General features: G+C 35.9%; 1 protein-coding gene across 2 annotated transcripts in view; it reads left to right on the forward strand.

Moving 5' to 3' along the window:
• GPM6A (glycoprotein M6A) overlaps nucleotides 1-27012 on the forward strand; it is a 348469-nt gene that overhangs the window by 160210 nt on the left and 161247 nt on the right. Inside the window, exon 1 of one of the 2 annotated variants that reach the window (XM_077144348.1) lies at nucleotides 16326-17044. The exons of the other annotated variant lie outside the window; for it this stretch is intronic. Coding sequence (XP_077000463.1) covers nucleotides 17008-17044 — 37 coding nt within the window. The 5' untranslated portion in view covers nucleotides 16326-17007. Of the gene's footprint in view, nucleotides 1-16325; nucleotides 17045-27012 lie in introns of those variants that run through there. 2 annotated transcript variants of the gene reach the window in all.

Genomic DNA, 27012 nt, shown 5'->3' on the forward strand with positions numbered 1-27012 from the left:
CTATTGCTGTGGCTTAAACAGAATTCTACAGATTTCTGTGCTTATACGGTGAGCCATAGGGGCTGCAAGAAAAGGGTCCTTCCTACCCTTCCTGACATGTTAATAGTTTTAACGATTTTTTGCTGATGATATTTTTGCCTGTTTGATAAAATCTTATCCAGTTCTCCCTTTCTTCTGGGAACAGAACCTTATTTTTTGTGGAAAACCTCTTCCCAATCAATCTTCCCAAAGTAGGAATGATCCTTCCTTCTGGTGTCATTTGAAGTTTGGACATTGAGGCAATGAGCTGTTGGCCCCATGCTCCCTCCTTGAGGGAGAAGAATAGAATAGAGATAATGATGCCAAGGTGGAGAGATAGTAGAAGCTGCACACCCCTATGGTTATAGAGCGTGGATAGGCATGCTTGTTTCCCAGCACACCCTGTCGTGACCTGGACATGATTTTGCAGATGTGCACCATAAAGTTTCCTTTCAGCTTAAAGCACTAAGAGTTGAGTTTCTATCTCTTGTAACCAAAACAGCCTTGGTTATAATATAAATATCGTATTTATACTTTAATAGAGATAGGAAAGTTTGCATGGTTTTGGAGATTGGAAAATGGAGATCAAGATATACAATAATCTAGTCTCTTGTAATGTATATTAAAAAAACTTATAGGAAAATTAAATAATGCCCAAATTGATCTTTCATTCCTATTGTTCCAGCTACCATTGATTCCTCCTGCCAGATTCTAAGCAGACTTTAAAAGGGTAGACATATCTTATTCATTTGTGTTATTAGTACCTACCACAAATTCTGTTACATAATAAGAACTATATTAATATTTTTGAACTGAAATAAAACTTAAAACATTATCCTGAAACAAGATCCTTGGAATAGGCAGAATTTTTTTTTTTAGAATTGTATTATCTTAAATACTGCACTATTTTATTTGTACTCTTTGCTTACATAAGGAGAAAAAAATAATATCAAGCTTCTCCTTTTGCTGTCAGATAATTTATTTAAAAAGGAAAAAGTGCTATCTTCTTGTTAAATTTGGATTTAAGTTAAAATCTCCGGTCACCATTGGGAAATTATTTTGCAAGCAAACTGCTTAAGAATAATAGTTATTTGTTTGTTAGTAAATGAGTTGCTGATTCTTTCAAAAAGAGCTTAAAAAGCCAGAATTAAAAAAAAAAAAAGGGGAACAAGGAGTTGGCAATCAGAAGAGTTCAAGGGAGAAAGCGCATATGAGGGAGTATCAATGAAGGTAGTTTCAGTGTTGAGAAGTCAAATAGAATTAAGATGGTAAAATAGCCTTTGAGTTCAGAAAATTGAAATTCCATTTGTGACTTTTGAGAGAGTGATATTAGTGGACTGAAAAGAGTGGAAATCAAATTGTAAAAAACTTCTTAGGGGCTGGGGAGGAGTGAGATTAAGTCTAGCAATTACCCTAATTAAGGCATGGAATTATTTTTGCAAAACAGAGAAAGAAGATATTATGTTCTTGACACATGTTCCACCAATAGAATATCTTAAATGTCAGGCTGAGGAATTTGTAGTTGAATCACTGGGGCCTTGGCCTGCTCGAAATAAATGACTTCCTATGCTCATGCATAAAGTAATTGAGACTGGGAATGTCATCCTGATGCTTTGAGCTTCTGCTAAAAAAGTGTTCTAAAAGAGCTAATGTTACAATAAACACAGAAGATCCATTCAAAGACACCTTCGGTTTTGACTAATAATTTTAACTTATTCTTTCTTGACGTCTTTGGGCTTAAAAATATAATCGATTAGGTTCAATATCCTTTTGTTTCTATGCAGGGAGTTTCAGTTTTCTAAAGGGTAGGTCTATAGGGATTCACAGTAATTAATAAAGGGCACCTCTTTCAGTCACTGTATGTGCTTTGATAAAACTCTGGCTTTAATTACTAATTGGCAATAAAAGGGCACGAAGAAATAGGTGTTCTATTATTGCCAATAAAAAGGAATTATTATATAAGTTAAAAATTAGATTAATAAATGAGACAAATACATCAAATGGTTTTAGCAATTTGGATTTTGTTTTTAGTTAAGGGAGTAGATAAAAATAGCCACATTAAATGTAAACTTGATCTGCCCACTTTATTTTTCTTGATCCAGTGAAGATAGGACACAGTTGGGGCTAAAACAAAAATAAATTAGCAAAATAAGCAAAAAAATAATCTATGGAAAATAGGACAGTCTTTATATGGAGGTAAGTAAATATAACAAGAGAAATAAATAACAAGAGAACGATGGCATGCGTGGATTACAAATAAAGTAAGAGCTTTCTATTTTATGTATCCACTATTTGTTTAGAATGGATTAAGGGTATGGACTCTGGGGACAGAGTGTCTGCATTGAATCTCAAATCTCCTGCTCATTAACTATGTAATCTTGAAGAATTCACATAAATCCTTTGTACCTCAGTTTTGATATCTATAAACTGAGGATAGTAATAGTACCTACCTCATAGAGTTGGTGTGGGATTAAATAGAATAATATATATTTATTATTATATAATATATTTAGAAAAGTTCTTGCACATAAGAAGAGCTTACATGAGGATTAGCTACTATCATCATTATTATGCATACTATGGGCTATATAGGTATATTATGTAAATAAAATTTATTAATTACATTGGTATAGTTCTATGTGTATATCAAATGTCGTATTTACATGCTGTATTAGTTGGGGTTCTCTAGAGAAACAGAATCAACAGGGAACACTCCCAAATATAAAATTTATAAAGGTGTCTCACGTGACTGTGGGAACACAGAGTCCAAAATCTGCAGGGCATGCTGTGAAGCCAACAATTCCAATGGAGGGTCTGGATGAACTCCACAGGAGAGGCTCACCAGCCGAAGCAGGAAGAGAGCCTGTCTCTTCTGAATCCTCCTTAAAAGGCTTCCAGTGATTAGCTTGAGCATCACTCATTGCAGAAGACTCTCCCCTTGGCTGATTACAAATGGAATCAGCTGTGGATGCAGCTGACGTGATCATGATCTAATTCTATGAAATGTCTTCATTGCAACAGACAGGCCAGCACTTTACCAACCAGACAAACAGGTACCACAACTTGGCCAAGTTGACCCATGAACTTGACCATGACACATGCCTATCCTTAACTCTCTAAAGTTTGGCTCTGATCAGACTGTGGTGTTCAATACAATTCCACTGACTATTTGAGACTCGATAAAGATAAAACACAGAGTAACCGTCATTGCTAGACTAAAATGACAAGTTCAGTCCTCATTGTTGTGGGATACACTGAAAGAGAGACCACATAATTCAAAACTGCAAGCCAATTTGGAATCTTTATTAGCTGGCCGGCGACTGCCTCAGAAACTTCTAAGAAGGAAGATTCAGAGAGCAGCCCCTAGAGGTTTTGAAGGTGTGCTTATAAAGGCGAAAATCATGTTGTGATTTTGCAGTTGCTAGCAAGCAAGCGTGTCATAGAAGCAGAAAAATGCTGTTAGCTGTTGCCAAAACACATCCCGTTCTCTCAGTTTCCTAACATTGGTTATTGTTTAACTCTTGGGGACATTCCGCCCCAATATTGTGGGGACTTTCCCTGCTGGGGCCTGATTGATTACTCCTGGCCCTCCATACTCATCTACCAACCGAGAAACATTTCTTGACTTTCAACCATCCCCGTTCCCCACTTACACTAAGGCCGTCCTCTCTGTGACCCAAACCAAAGACCTCCAATCTTCTAGCGTCCAGAGGATGGAAACCTGCTTCATGCAGGGCTCAGGGCTGTACCCCAGCACTGGGCTCAGCCTGATCTGCCGGTCCCAGATGGTGGCAATCACAAGAAGTTGATTCTTCAATCTCTAGTGATTGGAGTAATCTGTTTTAAATAAATGATTTAAAAGTCCAATCCAGACTTTTCTAGTTCTGATTCATGACATCAGAATTTAGTTTTAAAGTACCTTCCTGTATCCTCCCAAGAAACACTGGTTGGGTTCTTATTTCCCATTAATTAAATAAAGTGTCTGTCCTGGTAATTTTTCTGAAATAAGGTAGTTGAATTTCTACATGTGAAAACTGAAAGCTTCTAGAAACCCTCGGCAGCTCTCCAGATAGCCATTTAAAACACTTTTTCACTGGACAACCAACTATACCACTGATTTTACTGTTTCACTGACTTTAATATTTGATTTAACATTGTCTGTTACAAATTTCCCAGCATAATCTCTTTAACAAATTATCATAGGTATTGAAGAAGAGTTGTATTTTTTTGCCATTTATATTTGGTCTGAAAGTATATTATTAAATGATCTTTCAACTTGAAACTTTTTTGCTTTCTTAATATGGCTATGCTTTATGACCAAAATATATCAAATCTCCTGTTTAATTTATCTTAGAATTATAAAACATTTACTATTGTTTTTAAAATTTGCCCCCCCGAGAACCGTGAGTTCCCCAAGCTGTGGTGGCCAGTGCCCCTCCCCCACAGGTGGCTTGCCAGAGGGAAAGGAAAGACACTCTAACAGTAGGAGGGACTGAGTCCAACCAAACACCAATTGTGGCATTAATTAACAAATTCTGACTACTAAAAATAGGCTCCCTATCAGGCAAACCTGGTCAAGGCAGAGGTCACTATTGGGCTAACCGAAAAAGATGAAAGGGGATGAAACAGAGGTTTTTGTGGCTGTCTCTATGGAGGCTTGACTGCCTCTGGATTCAGCGGTGGGACTACTCAGGCTACAACTGCCCCAGGCATAGGCAGAAACAGACTGCTTTCAGGGCTGTCTCTCACCTGTGCCTTCCCCAGAGGAGGGGTGAAGCCCAATTCAGTTGGAATCCCTCTCTCAAGGAATTCAGAACCCAGGGCTCGGCAATTTGAAGCCATTAAAACCAGCCTACAACCTCTCCTCTGTCTCCACCATGCCCCCAGCAGGCAGAGCCTTCCAAACTTAAAGGTGCCACAACATCTTTTGCTTGTGGGACCTGCAGGCACACAAGCACCACACACTGGGCAGGATAAGAAAAATAGAGCCCAGAGACTTCACAGGAAAGTCTTTTAAACTGCTGGGTCTCACCCTCAGGGAAAACTGATGCAGGTGACTCCTTCCCCCTGATAGGAGTCCAGTTTAGTCTGGGAAAACCTGGCTGGAGTCTATATTACCTATGTAGACCCTCCTAAGGGCGGGGAGGGAAAAGGCACCTTACAAGCAGGGCAAGAAACAAGAAAACAAGAACTGAAAAATTGTCCTCTGTTAAACAAAACCTAAGCTAGAGGTCCAGAAAAAGCTGAACTGAAGGTCAAAGAACAGATAGACAACAAACTCATCTAGCAAGAAACCCCTAGGTAAGATAAGTGAAAGCAATCTCCAGAATAAACTAATTAAGGTAATTAAATGTCTAGACGCCAGCAAAAAATAACAAATCACACCAGGAAAATTGAAGATATGGCCCAGTCAAAGGAACAAACCAATAGTTCAAATGAGATACAGGAGATAAGACAACTAATTTTGAATATACGAACAGACATGGAAAACCTCATCAAAAACCAAATCAATGAATTGAGGGAGGATATAAAAAAGGCAAGGAATGAACAAAAAGAAGAAATGGAAAGTCTGAAAAAACAAATCACAGACCTTATGGGAATGAAAGGTACAGTAGAAGAGATGAAAAAAACAGTGGAAACCTACAATGGTAGATTACAAGAGACAGAGGTTAGGATTAGTGAACTGGAGGATGGAACATCTGAAATCCAAAAAGAAACAGAAACTATAGGGAAAAGAATGGGAAAATATGAGCAGGGACTCAGGGAATTGAATGATAATATGAAGCACACAAATATATGTGTTGTGGGTGTCCCAGAAGGAGAAGAGAAGGGAAAAGGATGAGAAAAACTAATGGAAGAAACTATCACTGAAAATTTCCCAACTCTTATGAAAGACCTAAAATTACAGATCCAAGAAGTACAGCACACCCCAATGAGAATAGATCCAAATAGACATTCTCCAAGACACTTACTAGTCAGAATGTCAGAGGTCAAAGAGAAAGAGAGGATCTTGAAAGCAACATCAGAAAAGCAATCCATCACATACAAGGGAAACCCAGTAAGACTATGTGTAAATTTCTCAGCAGAAACCATGGAGGCGAGAAGACAGTGGGATGATATATTTAAATTACTAAAAGAGAAAAACTAACAACCAATAATTCTATACCCAGCAAAATTGTCCTTCAAAAATGAGCGAGAAATTAAAACATTTTCAGACAAAAAATCACTGAGAGAATTTGTGACCAAGAGACCAGCTCTGCAAGAAATACTAAAGGGAGCACTAGAGACAGATATGAAAAGACAGAAGAGAGAGGTGTGGAGAAGAGTGTAGAAAGAAGGAAAATTAGATATGATATATAAAATACAAAAGGCAAAATGGTAGAAGAAAGTACTACCCATACAGTAATAACACAAAATGTTAATGGATTGACCTCCCCAATCAAAAGACATAGACTGGCAGAATGGATTAAAAAACAGGGTCCTTCTATATGCTGTCTACAGGAAACACATCATAGACACAAAGATAAACTTGAAAGTGAAAGGTTGGGAAAAGATATTCCATGCAAATAACAACCAGAAAAGAGCAGGAGTAGCTATATTAATATCCAACAAATTAGACTTCAAATGTAAAACAGTTAAAAGAGACAAAGAAGGATACTATGTACTAAGAAAAGGAACAATTCAACATAAAGACATAACAATCATAAATATTTATGCACCGAACCAGAATGCCCCAAAATACATGAGGCAAACACTGCAAACACTGAAAAGGGAAATAGACATATCTACCATAATAGTTGGAGACTTCAATTCACCACTCTTATCAATGGACAGAACATCTAGACAGAGGATCAATAAAGAAAGAGAGAATTTGAATATTACAATAAATGAGATAGACTTAACAGACATTTATAAGACATTACACCCCACAACAGCAGGATACACCTTTTTCTCAAGTGCTCATGGATTATTCTCAAAAATAGACCATATGCTGGGTCACAAAGCAAGTCTCAACAAATTTAAAAAGATTGAAATCATACATAACACTTTCTCAGTTCATAAAGGAATGAAGTTGGAAATCAATAATAGGCAGAGTGCCAGAAAATTCACAAATACGTGGAGGCTCAACAACACACTCTTAAACGACCAGTGGGTCAAGGAAGAAATTACAAGAGAAATCAGTAAATATCTCGAGGTGAATGAAAATGAAACCACAACATATCAAAACGTATGGGATGCAGCAAAGGCAGTGCTAAGAGGGAAATTTATTGCCCTAAATGCCTATATCAAAAAAGAAGAAAGGGCAAAAATTCAGGAATTAACTGTCCATTTGGAAGAACTGGAGAAAGAACAGCAAACTAATCCCAAAGCAAGCAAAAGGAAATAAATAAAGATTAGAGCAGAAATAAATGAAATTGAGAACATGAAAACAATGGAGAAAATCAGTAAGACCAGAAGTTGGTTCTGTGAGAAAATCAACAAGATTGATGGGCCCTTAGCAAGATTGACAAAAAGAAGAAGAGAGAGGATGCAAATAAATAAGATCAGAAATGGAAGAGGAGACATAACCACTGACCTCACAGAAATAAAGGAGGTAATAACAGGATACTATGAACAACTTTATGCTAATAAATACAACAATGTAGATGAAATGCACAAGTTCCTAGAAAGGCATGAACAACCAACTTTGACTCAAGAAGAAATAGATGACCTCAACAAACCAATCACAAGTAAAGAAATTGAATCAGTCATTCAAAAGGTTCCCAAAAAGAAAAGTCCAGGACCAGACGGCTTCACATGTGAATTCTACCAAACATTCCAGAAAGAATTAGCACCAACCCTGCTCAAACTCTTCAAAAAAATTGAAGTGGAGGAAAAGCTACCTAATTCATTCTATGAAGCCAACATCACCCTCATACCAAAACCAGGCAAAGATATTACAAAAAAATAAAACTACAGACCAATCTCTCTAATGAATATAGATGCAAAAATCCTGAATAAAATTCTAGCAAATCAAATCCAGCAACGCATTAAAAGAATTATACATCATGACCAAGTAGGATTCATCCCAGGTATGCAAGGATGGTTCAACACAAGAAAATCAATTAATGTAATACACCATATCAACAAATCAAAGCAGAAAAATCACGTGATCATCTCAATTGATGCAGAGAAGGCATTTGACAAGATTCAACATCCTTTCCTTTTGAAAACACTTCAAAGGATAAGAATACAAGGGAACTTCCTTAAAATGATAGAGGGAATATATGAAAAACCCACAGCTAATATCATCCTCAGTGGGGAAAAACTGAAAACTTTCCCCTAAGATCAGGAACAAGACAAGGATGTCCATTATCACCATTGTTATTCAACATTGTGTTGGAAATTCTAGCCAAAGCAAGTAGACAAGAAAAAGAAATACAAGGCATCAAAATTGGAAAGGAAGAAGTGAAAGTATCACTGTTTGCAGATGATATGATACTATATGTTGAAAACCCTGAAAAATCCACAGCAAAACTACTAGAGCTAATAAACGAGTACAGCAAAGTGGCAGGTTGCAAGATCAAGATTCAAAAATCTGTAGTGTTTCTATACACTAGTAATGAACAATCTGAGGGGGAAATCAAGAAACAAATTCCATTTACAATTGCAACTAAAAGAATAAAATACTTAGGAATAAATTTAACTAAAGAGACAAAAGACCTATACAAAGAAAACTACAAGAAACTGTTAAAAGAAATCACAGAAGACCTAAACAGATGGAAGGGCATACCATGTTCATGGATTGGAAGACTAAACATAGTTAAGATGTCAATTCTACCTAAATTGATTTACAGATTTAATGCAATACCAATCAAAATCCCAACAACTTACTTTTCAGAAATAGAAAAACCAATAAGCAAATTTATCTGGAAGGGCAGGGTGCCCCGAATTGCTAGAAGTATCTTGAGGAAAAAAAACGAAGCTGGAGGTCTCATGCTGCCTGACTTTAAGGCATATTATGAAGCCACAGTGGTCAAAACAGCATGGTACTGGCATAAAGATAGATATATTGACCAATGGAATAAAATAGAGTGTTCAGATATAGACCCTCTCATCTATGGTAATTTGATCTTTGATAAGGCAGTCAAGCCAGCTCAACTGGGACAGAACAGTCTCTTCAATAAATGGTGCCTAGAGAACTAGATATCCATATGCAAAAGAATGAAAGAGGACCCGTATCTCACACCCTATACAAAAGTTAACTCAAAATGGATCAAAGACCTAAACATCAGGTCTAAGACCATAAAACATTTAGAGGAAAATGTAGGGAAATGTCTTATAAATCTTATAATTGGAGGCAGTTTTATAGACCTTACACCTAAAGCAAGAGTACTGAAGATAGAAGTAAATAAATGGGAACTCCTCAAAATTAAACACTTTTGTGCATCAAAGAAGTTCATCAAGAAAGTAAAACGACAGCCTACACAATGGGAGACGATAGTTGGAAACGACACATCAGATAAAGGTCTAGTATCCAGAATTTATAAAGAGATTGTTCAACTCAACAACAAACAGACAGTCAATCCAGTCACAAAATGGGAAAAAGACTTAAACAGACACTTCTCAGAAGAGGAAATACAAATGGTCAAAAGGCACATGAAGAGATCCTCAACGTCCCTGGCCATTAGAGAAATGCAATTCAAAACCACAATGAGATATCATCTCACACCCACCAGAATGGCCATTATCAACAAAACAGAAAATGACAAGTGCTGGAGAGGATGTGTAGGAAGAGGCACACTTATTCACTGTTGGTGGGAATGTCAAATGGTGCAGCCACTGTGGAAGGCAGTTTGGCGGTTCCTCAAAAAGCTGAATATAGAATTGCCATATGACCCAGCAATACCATTGCTAGCTATCTACTCAGAGGACATAAGGGCAAAGACACAAACGGACATTTGCACACCAGTGTTTATAGCAGCATTATTTACAATTGCAAAGAGATGGAACAGCCAAAATGTCCATCAACAGACAAGTGGCTGAACAAACTGGTATATACATATGATGGACTTTAAGACAGAATAAAGTTATGAAGTATGTAACAACATGGATGGACCTTGAGAACATTATGCTGAGTGAGACTAACCAAAAACTAAAGGACAAATACTGTATGGTCTCACTGATATGAACTGACATTAGTGAATAAACTTGGAATATGTCGTTGATAACATAGACCATCAGGAGATAGAAATAGGGTAAGATAGTGGGTAATTGGAGCTGAAGGGATACAGACTGTGTAACAGGACTGGATACAAAAACTCAGAAATGGACAGCACAATACCACCTAACTGTAATATAATTATATTAAAACACTGAATGAAGCTGCATGTGAGAATTATAGAGGGAGGAGGGCTGGGGACATAAATGAAATCAGAAAGAAAGATAGATGTTAAAGATTGAGATGATATAATCTAGGAATTCTTAGAGTGTACAATAATAGTGAAATGTACAATGTACAAATTTTAAAAATGTTTTTGCGTGAGGAAGAACAAAGGAATGTCATTATTGCAGGGTACTGAGAATAGATGGTAATTAATATTTTAAAATGTCACCTTATGGGGCGGGCCACGGTGGCTCAGTGGCAGAGTTCTAGCCTGCCATGCCGGAGACCCGGGTTCGATTCCTGGTGCCTGCCCATGCAAAAAAAAGAAAGAAAAAAAAAGTCACCTTATGTGTGAGACTAAAGTAAAAAATGTTTATTTGTTACAAAATTTATATTTTGACGAGTGCATTTCCTAATACAACTTACGTAGATAGTTTGATTGAATGCCATAAGTACTTGGAATCTCAGGTAGGACATGCGATTTTGTTGGTTTGTCCAAAGTGATGCCCTGATGAATCCCAGAGTGATTTGATCAGTGATTGGAAAAGTATTTGCAAGCCCCTTTTGGGGAATGGTGAGAGTGGGGAGAAATTCAACTTCCCCAAGTCGAATTCTTGATATTCTCACAAACAATGTGGACAACCAAAGCTACAGGCTGAGCCCCCAGTCTTGGGATCTGTTCATATGAAACTTAACCCCTCAAAGGGTAGGTCAAGTTTACTTAAAATTTAGGCCTAAGAGTCACCCTCAAGAGAGCCTCTTTTGTTGCTCAGATGTGGCCTCTCTCTCCAGCCAACATGATGAGCAGTCTCACCACCCTCCCCCTCTCTGCGTGGGACATGACTCCCAGGGATGTGGACCTTCCTGGCAACGTGGGTCAGAGATCCTGGAATGAGCTGAGACTCAGCATCAAGGGACTGGGAAAACCCTAGAATGACCTGAGAATTAACATCAAGAGATTGAGAGAACCTTCTCGACCAAAAGGGGGAAGAATGAAATGAGACTAAGTGTCAATGGCTGAGAGATTCCAAACAGAGTCAAGAGGTTATCCTGGAGGTTATTCTTACGCATTAAGTAGATATCACCTTGTTGTTCAAGATGTAGTGGATAGGCTGAGGGGAACTGCCTAAAAATGTAGAGCTGTGTTCCAGTAACCATGTTTCTTGATGATGATTAAACAATGATTTAGCTTTCACAATGTGACTCTGTGAATGTGAAAACCTTGTTGTCTGATGCTGCTTTTATCTACCATATCAGCAGAAGAGTAGAACATATGGAGTAAAAAGAAATAAATAGGGGGAACAAATGTTAAAATAAATTTAGTTTGAAATGCTAGTGGTAAATGAAAGCGAGGGCTAAGGGTATGGTATCTATAACTTTTTTTTTCTCTATTATTGTTTTATTTCTTTTTCTGTTGTCTTTTTATTTCTTTTTCTAAATCGATGCAAATGTTCTAAGAAATGATGAATATGCAACTATGTGATGATATTAAGAATTACTGGTTATGTATGTAGAATGGAATATCTTATTGTTTTGTTTGTTTGTTGTTAATTTTTTTAATTAATAAAAAAAGTAGTTAGGCATTTTTACTGATATCCCATTCATTTAGCTACAAATGTTAAGACCATTAGACAAAGGCAACTTTTAAATACAATTTTTTCATCACTTATTTGTGGGAATTGATCAATCAAACTTGTTTACTTCGTGTTGTCATTGGAATATAGTGGAGTTATTAGGAACAGTAAAACTGTGAGAAACACTTTCATATTCAAATTTTCCCTTTTAATAGCTATTGAACCTGTGCAAGTCATTTGCTTGCCACCTGTAAAATGGGATACAGTAAGGATTGTAAAGAGCCAGTAAAATAAAATATGTGCCTAACACATAGTGGATGTCATGCAAATATCTGTCAAATATTATTGAATAAGAAGAGCTAAGCTCAGTCCCTGGAAAGTTGGGTACTTAAGCATAGGACTTTTCCTCAGTCAGACTATGTGAACAGTGAGGGAGAAACAAGTACAATTAATGGTTTCTGCTGTCAATCACAGTTGGAGAAATGAATATCATACATATAGAGATAATAAAAATGGAAAAAAATTGATAATAGGTGGCAAATGTGGGTTGTGGACAGCTCATATTGAAACTCAGGCACTGCGTTGGAATGAGGAAATAAACCACTTTTGCCTGATTATTTACCATATCCAGTGCTTAACACAGCTTTGCACTTTAGCACAACTTCAGGGGCTTATAGGTGACATGAGCATATTGCTGAAACCATAAAAACAGTTGCAAACTGATGGGTTTTGTGGGACTGCACACCAGAGAGAGCCAGATGTGTTCCACAGCTTCATTTGAGCCTGACAGTATGTGCGCTAACCAAAAACTTTGGGGAAGTAAATTACTGGCATGGTTTGAAGCCTTGACTGTGTCATTTTCCTTGGAACCAGAGTAGATCACCCAAACAGATCTTATGTCATTGCCAATAGAACATTCTTGGGAAAATGTAGTAAACATTTTCTGGCTGTTTTTGGTGTCTGCAGAGCTTGAGCATAACTGTCCTTTTCCTAATTAATGGAGAGCAAATCACAATCAAAGACCCTTGTTCATACCTAACTTTACAACAAAGGAAACAGTTCATAAAAACACACATCCCTCTCATTATGTAAGAAAGGAAGGGCCTGTCAGCAGCAGGAGGAGCCCATTTTGCTCCATGCTTTGCTGTTAGTTACAAGTGCAGATGGATTGGTAGAGGGCATTTTGAAGGGTGAGAAAGCTGGTTGTCTGCGAGTAGGTTTTGTGTTTTGTTTTGTTTGTTTGTTAAATAAAAGGAATTTTTAGGTTACCTAAAGGTGGTATCTAGAAATGAAAAAAGTGGCTTTTATACATTTTTCATTCATAAAGGATTTGTGATCTAAAATACAAGCAAACTGACCAAAATTCTTATTGTAAAGCTGAGGAGAATCAAATCTTACTTTTCTTCATCAGTGTTCTGTGTGCCACGCTGTGTAATCAGCTTTTCATAGGATACCTACCTCCTACAGTCGGCATCTGCAGTAAGATTCAAAGCAAAGATTTTAAATTACTATTTCAAAATTCAGAACTTATGACAAGCCGCTAGCTTTGCATAAATTGCATTTAGCTCGTTCTCTGCCTCTGTCTCTGCCTCTGTCTCTCTCTTCTTCTCTTTCTTTGTATAAGCTTGTTATTTGCAATATCCAATGTTACGTGTAAGGTTAGGCTTAGCTGAGATTTCTAACTTATGAAACTTCGGCTCAAGAGAATGGAGCAAAAGTGAAAAAAAGATACATTCTTCAGCTAGGGTATAATTACATCCATTGTCAATAATATAACATTAAGACTTTACTCAAAAATGAAGAAATTCTACCAGGAAGTGTGTAATGACTGTGTTAATTAAGTACTGAATAACTTATCCTTTAGCCTGGTGTGAGTTTAGAGTTATTTAGACCAGCATTCAAATTCAAGTTCCTTCATTCACCAGCTGTGTAATCTTGAGAAAGTTACTTAAATTTTGAGAGTCTCAATTTTCTCCCATGGAAGAAACCTAACTTGCCAATATGTTTGCCGTCACGTTTGCTGATATGTTGTGGATACTAAAAATAAGTTACATAAATTACTTGTTTCATACGTAGTACATAGTAGGTGCACAGTTAGTGGTAACCGACCTAACTTTTTGGTCAATTTTATAAGATTGGTCTGTTATATTTTCTTTTTTTCTTTGTATGCTGTGTGGTGGTAGGGGTCACATTTCATTCTTTTTCCATTTGATATCCCATTATTGCAGCACGATTTTTAAATTTTTTTGGGGTGGTGGGAGGAGTGCATGGGCTGGGAATCAAACCGTCTGTGATATTTTCTGATAATTAAAATAAGAACTATCCATAATGCCCCAGGATACAGTGGAGTGCCTAGTCATTCCAGCTTATGTAGATCTTAAGTGAGATATAGATGAAAGAGCTTTATTAAGCTCAGTTGTTAATTTTTTATTGTCAGTTATTAAGGTTGATATGTATACTATACTTTAGAATTCATAAAGTTAATCTACAGTAATGTTTTCTGTTTTTTCTTTTCTTGCTAGTTTTCAGATACTTTTGTGTTCAAAGTATTTTTCTTCAAATGGGATCAAGGTTTTTTAAAAAAAAGTATGCTAAAAAGGCCAGCAGTAAAAAATCAGCTGCCCTCAAATAGGCAAAATCTGCCTTATAAAATGAATCTAATTTACCCACAGCTGATTTTAGGTGTTTCTGCTGGTCCATTTGGCGAGAGTCCACTTAGCCTGGATTTGAGGTGGTTTTTTGTATGTTTAAAAAAATCAGTTTTCAGTTGCTATTATCTTCTTTCAATATTAATTGTTGCATGAAAAAGTCTTTTTTAATAAAAAAGTTGATGTCTATAGGAATTTGTTGCTGCAAAATTTTCCAGAATTTTTCCCATTTGTCTTGCACAAAGATATGTCTTCATCGCTTTTCTCTTTCCCTTTTATATCTCTCTCTTTCCATTTATATGTACGGTGAAGAAGAAAGCTAAGACCTGAGGTTGATTTTTTGAGGATAATGAAGACTCTTATAATGCAATAAAATAGGCAGGAAAATTTGTTTCCAGCTTCAGAGCGTTAGGCAACCAATCAGCTGATGTGTTCCCAGCCTTGTGACTCTCTGAGTCTTGAGTTTTCTGAAGCATAAACCAGGGGAAAAAATGGCACCTTCTAAATTTACTTCACAAATGGGTTAATGCAAGTGAACATATTTTGTAGATTGTACAGTACTCTAAACATTTAAGACGGTATTATTTTTACTGCTACTATCAATGATTTGCTGTATTGATGGCTTCTGATGTATAAAATAAATAATAGGAATGAGTAGCAATGCTCCTTTCTGTTTTGACTCTTTGCCAGGTTCTATCAGTCTGGGGATGAGTTGAAGTTTATTCCTAGACTACAATTTGGCTCTTTGATTTTCACTATGTTTTTTTTTTTCTACCTTTCCGTCAGTGCCCTGAGCAAGGAGCCTCTCACAAACCCTCGACTACAGGCTAAAATAGATTCAGAAGACGTAGATTTTTGAGTTACTTAACTTATATTTACATTTGGGGTTAAATTCTTCTGAATAGTGAAAAGAAATAGCCAATTATTATAGAAGTAAGAGACCTGAGCTTTCTTTTATGAGACATACACAGGTGTGTTCTAAATAGTTGCTTTCGTAATGATATATGGGTGGAGTACAATAGGGTATTGGCCAGCTTTGAAGACCCGTATGTAAAATAAGTGTAAGAAACGTATGCTATGGGTAATTAGGTTGTGAATTATTTTTCATTAAAGCAAGATTTGTAGCAGTGCGTGTGTGTATGTGTGTGCCTGCTTATTTAGAGATGGAGACACAGTCAGGGATTCTTCATTTCTACTCCAGTAAAGGTTTATGCCCCCTTGAAAGAGATACTGCATTATTTTCCAGCCATACCTTTTGTGAAGTATTGATACTCTTTGATGGTGTCCTGTTACTCAGTAGGCTGAAGTACAAATGCTAATTTATTGCCAGACTGCAGCTTTGTGATTTGCATTCCAAATCAGACTGCAGATTCCCATTATAAATTGCGTGTCCTCTTGTTTCTTATCTAGAATTTGTCCCTTCCTCTTTGACTCTATTCATTCCCCAATAATGATCCTTAAAAGATTCCTGTTCAAGAGATTCCCGTTTAAAATCAGCAGATTTAGTGGGCTAATAGCATAGTAATAAATTACAAAGACATCAATAGATTCTATTTTTCCACTCGTATTCTCCCTTTCATTTAAGAGTACTTTGGCAGTGAAGTAAAATAATTACTTAAAACACGCATTTCTGCAGCTTAAAGGTTTTTACTCATTCTTTAAAAAGCCATACTTCTATTTCTTTTTAAATCTGAAAGGCATGTTACAAATGCATTACTTAGTAATAAGAAAGGTTTTACAGATAAACCCTGAGATGGTATTGCAATCTTCCGTGGCACTTTCAAATCAAATTAAGTAGACACTTTGTGGGGAGAGAAAAGGAAAAAGCATGTTTTGCGACGTATCTGACTGGGTGAGAAGCAGCCACTGCAGCATAAGGAACTGACGGGAATCTGGGCTTTCCCACTCTGGTAGAAAAGGGGGGAATTATGGGTTGGTGGTCTGCCTCACATTAGGAGGGCACCCCTCCATCTGCTCACAGCGCAGCCTGTTTCCAATTTAAAGCCCAGATTTCAACACAAATCTCAATTGCTTTCCCCATTTTAAATGCAAAGCAAAGATTGTGAAACACAGGTTCTCAGCTACTGAGATTCAGACCAAATTTCCCCCCAAAATTCTCAGGCCATTTGTTTGAATACCTGCTCACAGTGGTACACAATGGGCAGCTTTGAGAAGAAAAACTGATAATCTTCACGGAAGAGTAATTTGAATGAAATTACACTTGACAGCCTGTCTGCAAGCAAACAAGAGGAGCGAAGGAGCCTTAGCTAAGCTCTGAGGACTTGCCTAAGCCACTGCTGTTGGAGCTTCCCAGGGAAAAAAAAAATCACCAGTTTTTCCACCATCTAATTGAGGCTTTTGATTAATTCCGTGTACCAGATTCTACTGAAGAAAGGTAGCCATGGAAGAGAATATGGAAGAGGGACAGACACAAAAAGGTATTGTGCTAAAAAGGGTTTATTTGTAACTCGGTGATTATTTTGCAGTTTGGTTGTTTGCTTTAGACACTTGCCAATAAGGCTTATGACTGTTTGTCTCCTGGAAGTCATTTTTTTCTCTCTCTTTAGACCATTCTCCCCATGCAGTAATGTCTGACAAGAATGTTGTTATTTGCAAATCTTTCCAATATAAGTATCCAAATGCACAATGGAGTATTAGCAGTAAGAGCATTGCGGTATTATGATGAACTGTTTCTGAGACCAGCCTTTATTAACCTTCATTTATTCATGTTTCCACGCTTGTCGAGCTGGGTCAAGGAATTCCTGGTGTGGACTATGAGAAAACCTCAAACTCAACATTTGGAGCTCGTTGTAGTTAAAAATCTGATGATGTAAACCATTATCTATACCTTTGAATGGACATATGATAGAACAAAGACCAGGAATATATTTATTATATTTTGGTGGGTGAGCCTTTTTTAAAAAAAAATCTTTCTTTCTCAGGGTAGATGCAGTTTAGTTTCAATATAGGTGGAGTAAATGTTGTTACATTTTCAGGGTGCATAGTGACGTTAAGGTTTTCTTTTCCATATCATTTGTTGTAATCAACTTGTGAGTAATAAATGTCAAGAAAATTTTCGGATACATTATTTTTTAAGCTTGTGTAGCTGGATCTGGCTGGATGAGTTAAAGTGAAGTTGTCATTTTTGCAGGTCAGAGATGGCCAGATATCGACAATTTCAAACAATTTAAATAAACACCTCTAGAATCTTTTTATGTGTCAGATGGTCCCTGTGGAAGGAACTGTAGCTTTCCCCACAGCGTCTGCAGCGTTTTCTCTCGTCTGCTCTCAGGCTTATGTAATGTTTTAGAAAATGCTCCTGTTTTTTCAGGGGTGAAAGCATAACACAGGTAATATTACATAGATGTAGTTTTTAACAGTAGGACTGAAAAGATTCGTCTAGCAAATTTAACTTAGGATGTGCGAAGGTACATCGAGATAGACTATGTTTTACATGATAAAATAAGTGGTTTGGAGGCATAGTATAAGTTTTCATTATTTTGATCCATTCACCTTTGCAGTTTTCTTATTCTTACTATCATATGTACATCTATGTATGTCCAAACATACACACAATACGTATGTATCAGAGACCAATGACATTAAATGTGGTTTTATCTAAGCAATAGAAGATGATAATAGATAAACTGATCTCCAGATTTTAGTTGCTAGTATCCTTGTTAATGGCTAATGGTACTTTGTGATTGAAATACAACAACCTACATAGTTATCATCTGATTGATTTTATTTTTTAAAAAAACTCAATTACCTTTATTATATGAACAAATAGCTGAAGTGTTCATCAGTGATTTTCAATGGCAAATTTTCATGATAATTTCCATCCTTACATGGGTGTACTGATTGGCCATTTTATACTTTAGGAATAAAAGATCTTATTTTAATTTCTTTTTAAAATAGAGCATCTGAGACTGCTTCTTAGTCAGGCACCTTTTTTAGGAATAGTTAAACTGATAATTTTAAATAGAGAAATGATACTCATTTCCTTAAAGAAAGCCTTGAGTTAAATCAAGGATTATGGTAACAGGTTGAATGTGTCTGCGCAAGCCTTGGTAGATGCAAGAACCAAGAAAAATGATGTAATTAGCAGTCATGTTTTTTTCTCAGGTAATGCTGAAAATGTTTCTTTCATGGGGTGGGGTGCTGTGATGGGACAGATGCAGGCACAAGAGGTTTTTTTTTTTATCATTAAGATGAACATGAAATCATGAATAATAGGGGAAAAGAGTTCCAAATCAGAAAAATTGTACAATGGCCTATATGTAGAACAAGGTGTGTAGGTAACATATTTACAATTAATTGTTTTTCTCCTAATTGAGAAAGAAAAGATTTTATTCCCTTCATTGCTGATCTATTCCTCTCAACTGTACCTGTGTCACTTTTCCCATATAAGTTTATTATTAGAAAGTTAGATTTGAATACGAATGCACTGTAAATGGGAGAAGAGGGACAATGTGAAATCTGACGGGATATGAGTTGGAGGAGCTTCTTGACAGATAGATGAAATGATGGAAGATTACTCAAGAGTTTAAGTGGATAGATTGAATGATCATTCTGCTTTAAAGGAAAGCAGTACTTTGCATTAGCTCTTATTCTGTTTTTCCTTAACTCACATAGAATTTTCGTAAACAATAGTTTAGATATTGCAAGATGTTCTTTCATTTGAGACCCTGTACTGTTTCTTTTAACAAATTAAGCTTATTTGTTCTGTCTCCTTCCCTATTACAGTTCAGGACTTAAATTCACTGTTTACCAATGTCACGTTGCAAATTCTGCTATAGAATGTAAGATGGAAGCCAAAGGTTTTATGAAATATATTTTAAAAATTAATATAGTTGATGTTTAAGGATTTTAAAGAAGACCTTCCATAGAAATACATTTCACTTTACAGTGAGATTCACCTCCACTCCCCCCTCTTTAAAGGGTAATTGAGAGCAGCCATGAAGCATAAGTGCACTTAACTTACACAAATTAACTGTGTGCCCAACCCTGGAAAGAGGACATTAAGTGTGGGTGACTTTACCAGCTCTTCTGCTCAGTGAGCCCATAACTCAATGTGCAGCTGACATGGTTGGCATTAATTTGTTGCTCTGTCCATTTTTGCCACCATCTTAAAAGGTGAGTATCTTTATTTGTGCTGAGTGAGATTTTTTTGTAAACATGCCCTCTCTAATGAAAGCCAATTATTTTGTCTTGTATTCAGTCAAAGCAACTATGTTTTGTACCAGAGTGGAAAAGAAAAGACTGTGTGGAACTTGGCCCTTAAGTACAAGTAGTAACAAATCTACCATAACCATCGTAAAAAAATAGGTATATGATTATCAAGTCACAGAAACAAGGACTCCAGTTACTACAGAGGGGTTGAGGAAAATGCATGAGAAGATTTTATAAAGATTTAAAAGGCATTCATTTATGAGCTTACAAATGGAACTATATCTGGAATATTTTGTCAAACCTATGGGAAAATCTATGAAGGGCTTCTGATAGTTAGTGAATACATATTAAGGCTGCCAGACAGGTGATTGGCCGTTAGTTTGTAAATAACCCCAATGACAGACAGTATCACTTAATTACAAAGGGGCTCCAAAAGGAGGACTGATTGTTGATGATTAGAAAAAGTGATCACTGTTTAGAGATGAAAAGAAGATAGCAATGAACAGAAGCCAACAAATTGGGATCTTCATAAACTGTTCCAAACAAATACCTGACAGGTTTAATTTTAGAAAAATGAACAGAAAGCCTCAAAATTGTATGTAATGTTCCCAGACATATATGAGCAGCTCAAAGATAACAGCCACAGTGTTACTCAGCATGTGTTTTCTAGTAAAATCAGCCAGTGGCAGATGAGTCCTTGCCATCAGCTTCTCAAACTGAACCCAAGCCACCCACTGACTTGCTCTCTATCCCTGAAGCCTGGCCCACCATTTCCACAATAGAATGAAGTATCTTTAGTGACCCTCAAAGAATGGGTCAGTAGAGGAAATGAAAGATCAAACCTAGTGTGAACAGGCTGTCACTTTATCATCTCAATGCCAACCATGTGGCCACTGTTTAATGGTCATCACTCATCCGTCGTCCATCACAACTAGTGTAGGCTTTGTGGCAGCATATCATTATCTCATTAAAATCTGCAAAAATGTCCAGATAAAAGGACAGTGGACAGTTTACTGTTTCTTCTTTTCCCCTTTAAATATTAATGCCTGCCTAGTTCATATTGAAAATGCTGTAAAATTATAGTTGGTGTGTGTGTGTTCATAATTATATACTTTACTGTATACAACATGCATATCTATACAAATACATGCACTCCTTCACTAGCCCATGAAGGTGTGCCTGCACAAAATGATGTATGCCAAATTTATTGGCTGGCAAAAAATTTTTTTCAAAAAAAATTTTGCATAGCCTTGTTTTGTCTTAAATGTTGACTTTAGAACCTAAACCTCCCTCGGACAGACAGACATCATTATAATAAATGAAAAGGGGGCACTTTGCCTTTATGATAGATACTAGATGATATGGATTGATCTAAATTGCACAATAATTTCAGTGCCAGGTACAATTTGAAGCACTTTATATAAATTAGCTCTTTAAATCTTCGCATTCATCACATATGGCACTAATATTGCAGAAAATAGAAAACAAAACAAAACAAATATTTTAGGCAACTTGACTGAAGTCAGACAGCAGTAGGTATTCAAGCTCAATTGAATTCCAAGTGGACTGAAGTCTGAACTTTAAGATACAGTATAGAACACTAGATGTCAATAATTATCTGCCTGCCACACCCCTTCTCTGCTTCGACCACATATTTCCACTGCGCTTCTCAGACCTGTTGTATAATCTGTGGCCGTATTCTCACCCTCCACCTCTGGTTTGTGTGGTCAGTTGTGGACGACTCTACAAGGACAGCCAATCCCCGTGTATACAAGCAGGCTACAACTTGTACATCGTGGCTGCACAAGGAGGAGCTGAGTCAACCAGCCTCCTCTCTTGAGAACTGGAAACTGATGACCCTTGTTGGAAAACACTTCATCTTGACAAATATCATTACGAATCATCCCTTCAGGCGCCATTATTTGCATTCGGACAAGGCTAGAAGATATATAGAGATTCAGATTTTATAAGGTGTATAGGATAAATCTACCTATGATTTGACAACAAATTGGTTTTACTAGCATTTAACATGCTCAGCCGGCAGCTTCCTCCTGAAGTGTAGGAAGTTAATTCCTATTGTTAACAAATGTTCAGATACCTGTCAGTGGGAAAAAAAATAGCACATTTTTAATAGGGTTTGATAAATATTCCCCAGAACTTCTGTGTTGCTCTGATTACTACTGCTATCTGCAGTTGAGTTTTCATTGGACCATTTCCTAGTTATTTATTTTTATTTTTTTAGTATCTGTGGAATCTGAGAAATGTGCAATACTAAATAACTTAGTTCTTACATCTTGTTAATATAAAGGAAACATGTAGATTTAAAACTATCTTTAAAATCAGTATACCCACCTTTTAAACACAAGTGCTTGATATGTTTTTTTTTTTTTTCATTAACTCCCTGAAATGAACTGAATCTTAAAGGAGAGTAAATGAGAAGTACAGTGCCTTAGATGAGATACTAATACAGAGGATACTTGGAAAGTAGCCTTCAAAATGGCTCTTAAAATTGATTTTTAAAATTAATCAGAAGACAATGATTCATTAGGGATTCATGGGAAACAGGAGATAGCTTCAAGTTTGTCAATTTTGTCTTCCGTTTTTCAACACGCATACATTTCTGTCCTCATTCAAAACATTTGACAGTTTTTTTCCATATATTGTAGGCACACTGCCTGAGATATATTCAAAACTCCTATCCTTTTGGATAGCATCCATACTGTTCGGTTTGCTAAAGCTGCTGGAATGCAATATGCCAGAAATGGGTTGGCTTTTAACAATGGATATTTATCAAGTTGCAAGTTACAATTCTAAGACCATGAAACTGTCCAAAGTAAGGCATCAATAAGAGGGTATCTTCTCTGAGGAAAGGCTACTGGCATCCAAGTTTCCTCTGACACGTGGGAAGGCACATGACAATTTCTGACAACCCTTATCTTCTGGTTCTAGTTTCACTGGCTGTCTTGAAATGTCTCTGGACATTTCTCTCTCAGCTTCTCTTGATTTCATCTCTCTGCTCTCTGTATCTGTCTCTCTGAGATTCATCTGTCTTTTCTCCTCTCAAAAAGAACTCCAGCAAGGAATTTAAGACCTATCTTGAATGGGCTGGGTCATGTCTCCATGGAAACAACCTAATCAAAATGTCCCACCCCACACGGATGGATGAAGAGAATACGGCCCTTTATGGGGTACATAACAGCTTCAAACTAGCACACATACTAACAGATGGCAAAGCTGTGGATTAGCTGACTTGATAAAGATAATCCATGCTTTCCCATGTAGCATCTATTTACATTTTGTCCATTGTCTTTGATATTTTTAATTTAAAAGTTCCTTCTTTGTTCTGTGAAAATTAAACGAAATAAAAACATAGGAAGACTGATTTATTTTTCTCAAATTATGGGTGGGAAATTTAGCTTTGGTCACAGGTGAAAATTAGTAGCTTATTGGAGACTTTACTCGGGAATTAATTTACAAAATGAGTAAATCTGAGGTCAGAGAAAAAAGAAAAGTTGATTGTTGGCATTTAAATCATGCATTCCTAAAGTATTAAGAAATATCAACCTGTTAGGTCATTAATTGTTGGGCATAACTAGAATAGTTTCCAAATGAAAGGCATTTTGATGCATTATTCAAATTGTCTAACTTTTTGGACATAAATTACTATCATGAAAACTAGTAAGGCGTCAATACATTTACTCCCCTGAAAGAATGTAATCTGAAGTAATCTATCCTTGAGAATGATGCTATGTACATAAAAGCTCTTGTTCATATTGCCTCCTTTTATGGAGTATGCTGCTTTTTCTTGGTTCTCAAATAAGAGGAAGGAAATTAGCATTTTTTGTGTAAATTATCATTATGCACTGATTAATAATAAAATTTCCATGTTTGGGCAAATATCTTCTACTGTTTTGTTTTGTTGCATGTAATTTATTTCTCTCATCAGAAGGATTCTTTGAATGATGAAGTAGATAAAAATTGTATATGAAAGAACAACTTTGTAATAGTATTTTTTACTGTTATTGGATATGAAAAAACTTTTAGCAAATAATTCAGATAAAGTAATAGTACCTAGACAAATTCCCTTCCCCAAAAACTCGACATCCATTTTTATTTTTGTTTTCATTTTAATTTATGAAACACCTCTACATTTTTCCTATATTGTTGTATATATTTTAATATTGATAATTTAAACATTATTACATTAAATGTTAATGTAATATTTTAAAATTTCAGATCTCTTTGCTGAATCACCTGCAATAATATCACAATTAAGACAAAAGATCTAAGATTCAGAAACCACATCCTCAGATTCTCAATGAGAACCTCAAACAGAAAATAAACAGCAATGTTTGTAGTCCAGCTTTTGTAATGAGTGGCCAATTAATTTGTGATATACCAATTTAAATGATTTTTGCTGAAAGCTTCGCTCTTAACTTTCACCTTATCTCACATTCTACATAATGTAAACTATGTGATTTAATCCCACTGTTGAACTCAACCGTGAGTTTTACTGTGATAGTAGGATTGCAGTAAATGCAGAGTCTCATGTCTCCTTCTCTTTCATCATAATATGTTGTGATTAAAAAAAAAATAGCTGAGCAGCTTTCCTGCGTCAGAGTCAGAAATAAAGACTAAAAGTAAAGACTGCCAAAGGGCTAACCCCTTTTTAAAGTTGTCATAACAGTTATTGTCTAAGTGTTTATTTAGCATTTAATGTATCTCTTCTCATATAGTTTATCTTTTACGTATGGATCCCCTCATTTCTCTTTTCAAAGTGGAAATCCCTTAAAGGCAAGGAATTTATCTTTTGTTTATGAAGCCAACCTACAAGTCCTCTGAATGCAGTTGCATTCATATCTGAGAAAGAGAAGGAAGGGGTGGAGGCGGGGAAGGAGGAGGAGGATGAAAAGAAGGGAAAATAAAAGGATGATGATGAAGAAGAAACAGATAAGCTCAACCACACAAAAGGAAGAAAGGTTTAAATAGTTTTCTTTCTAAATAGAGACAAATTTTACAGAGTAGCTGAATACAGATCTACTTGAAAGAATTCTGTCATAACTATTTTATGCCATTAGTTTTGAATTTAAAATAATTCTCTTATTTTTGACATGAAATATATTCAGTAGTTTGATAGCAGCTTTTTTGAGAATGAATAGGTTTCCTTTGTATTATTGAAGAGCCCACATACTTTTCACCTTATTCTAGAAATTATGTGAAATCCGGTGAACTGTCAAGTTCAGCAAACGGTTACTGAAACTTGGAAAGTTATATATTACAACATTTCATAGGATGCCGATAAGGTAAATGTAATGAACTAGTTTATAAACTTCTTGACCTTTGGCTTGCTGTGTTTTGTAGTACTTGTTGACTGAAGGAAAAATGAAATTGAAGAATAAATAACAGTTTGAAATTATGGAGAACAATGTAATAAGATGAGGCCTTTCCAAGGCTACATCTAGTTATTAAATTTTCATGATAATGAATTCAAAGAATAGAATTTCAATGAACAATTCCTTATACTTTATTTTATGCCTTATTTCAGTTTTCATATTTAACTTTAGTCTAATGATTGCCTATATTGTTAGTTTGTTAATGAGACATTAAAGCCCTGTCAGTGGTGAGTGAAGAGTGTCTTCACAAAGCATTTGATCCTCTCTTTCTCCCTAAAGTTTTGGTGGACCAAACAATAATTTGTGTACTGTGATAAACTTTTGCTGTGTTATTTGATGACACTGAGAATGAATTCTTGTTCATATGCCATTTAGAGGATGGGGCCAGAAAGTATAACCTGGAAAAGGGATTGTTTATTTTTATATAGTGATTTGTTGCGACACTAGATAAAATTTAATCATCATAGAGGTGTCAAACATTTATTTCTGGCATTGATCTCTATACCACAAAGAGGCAAAAGAAGCTAATAAAAATATGGCATGGTTCTTTCATAATATAATGGTTGATAAAATCATCTTTTTGTCAAGTGTAGATATCATTTTTACATGACTGTTAAAATCATTTTTATTCATTGTTTCTAGAAACTGGAAGGGAAGTTTGTGTTGTATTTACAGTTTCATCATCAATGCAGTTTTACTGGACCTCGACTCTAATAGTCTGTTCTCTTTCAAATTCTGAAATGATGCAGAATCATCATGAATATAAACTTATTGTGCTCAGCTCTTTCAGGCATCTGGATTCTCCATAGCTCTGTCCCAGCAAGCAGGGTGTAAAACTTAACATATTAAAAACAGACAATGTGCTTATCATCTGTTTTGCTCTGTTTAAAATAATCAAATCCACTGGTATTCTCTTTGATCTATATCAGATTCTTGGCACATGTCCTTCTATTTACTGACATATGTACATTTTGCTTCAACCTTGGGCTATTAACAGATTTATTTTTAAATGTCTACTGGATGAACTATTATTTAACTACATTATAGGTATATATATATATATTAAAATGAACCATGTGAAATTGCCAATTTTAGACCTTTTGATCTACAAAAACAGCAATTTGAAAACATTTTAAGGTCATCAGCATATCCCTTTAACTATGCAAGTGGAAAAATTGCTTTGTCTTTCTTTGGATAGAACAATACTACAAAAATCTATGACGCAAGTTTGCTGTGTTTCTGAGAATTTTGATGTACTAATCATTCCTGCAGAGAAAAAAAATAATATGTGATATGACAAGATTAAGATTTGTGTATTATTTTTACATGAACTGCAGTAAGTTTGTAAAAAATTTCTTTCTCCAAAATCTTTGTATGGTCCTTATAAAAAAAAAAATTGCTGTTTTATTTTCCCTGTTTGAAATAATTGGCAAAATGGTTGGAAACAATTGTTTGACACATTCATAGATCATGACCAAACTAACATTTCCTTCATTTTTGTGCTTGAATGAATTTAGTAATTTGGGGCTTTATCAAATGCAGTACTTAAAATATATATGATTAACTCAGCATCTCTTAAGCTAGACAGCGTATCTTTTATCTATGATAGTGGAAAATCTGCTTTGATTTTCTTTGAATAGAATGAAATTCCAAAATTTTCCATATATATGACATGACTCAATGGAATATTGTCTCGCACAAGTTAAGAATGCCCTTTCATCAGGAGGCAATTAGTTCTCTTTTATTTCCCCTAGGATAAGTTTGCAAGGCTATTTGTTGTCCCCAAGGTATGTCGAATTGCATACCATTTCATCTTTGAATGTAGTCCAGGTATTAACTTG

The sequence above is a fragment of the Tamandua tetradactyla genome, chromosome 26 (assembly GCF_023851605.1).
Source record: "Tamandua tetradactyla isolate mTamTet1 chromosome 26, mTamTet1.pri, whole genome shotgun sequence".
Lineage (NCBI taxonomy): Eukaryota > Metazoa > Chordata > Mammalia > Pilosa > Myrmecophagidae > Tamandua > Tamandua tetradactyla.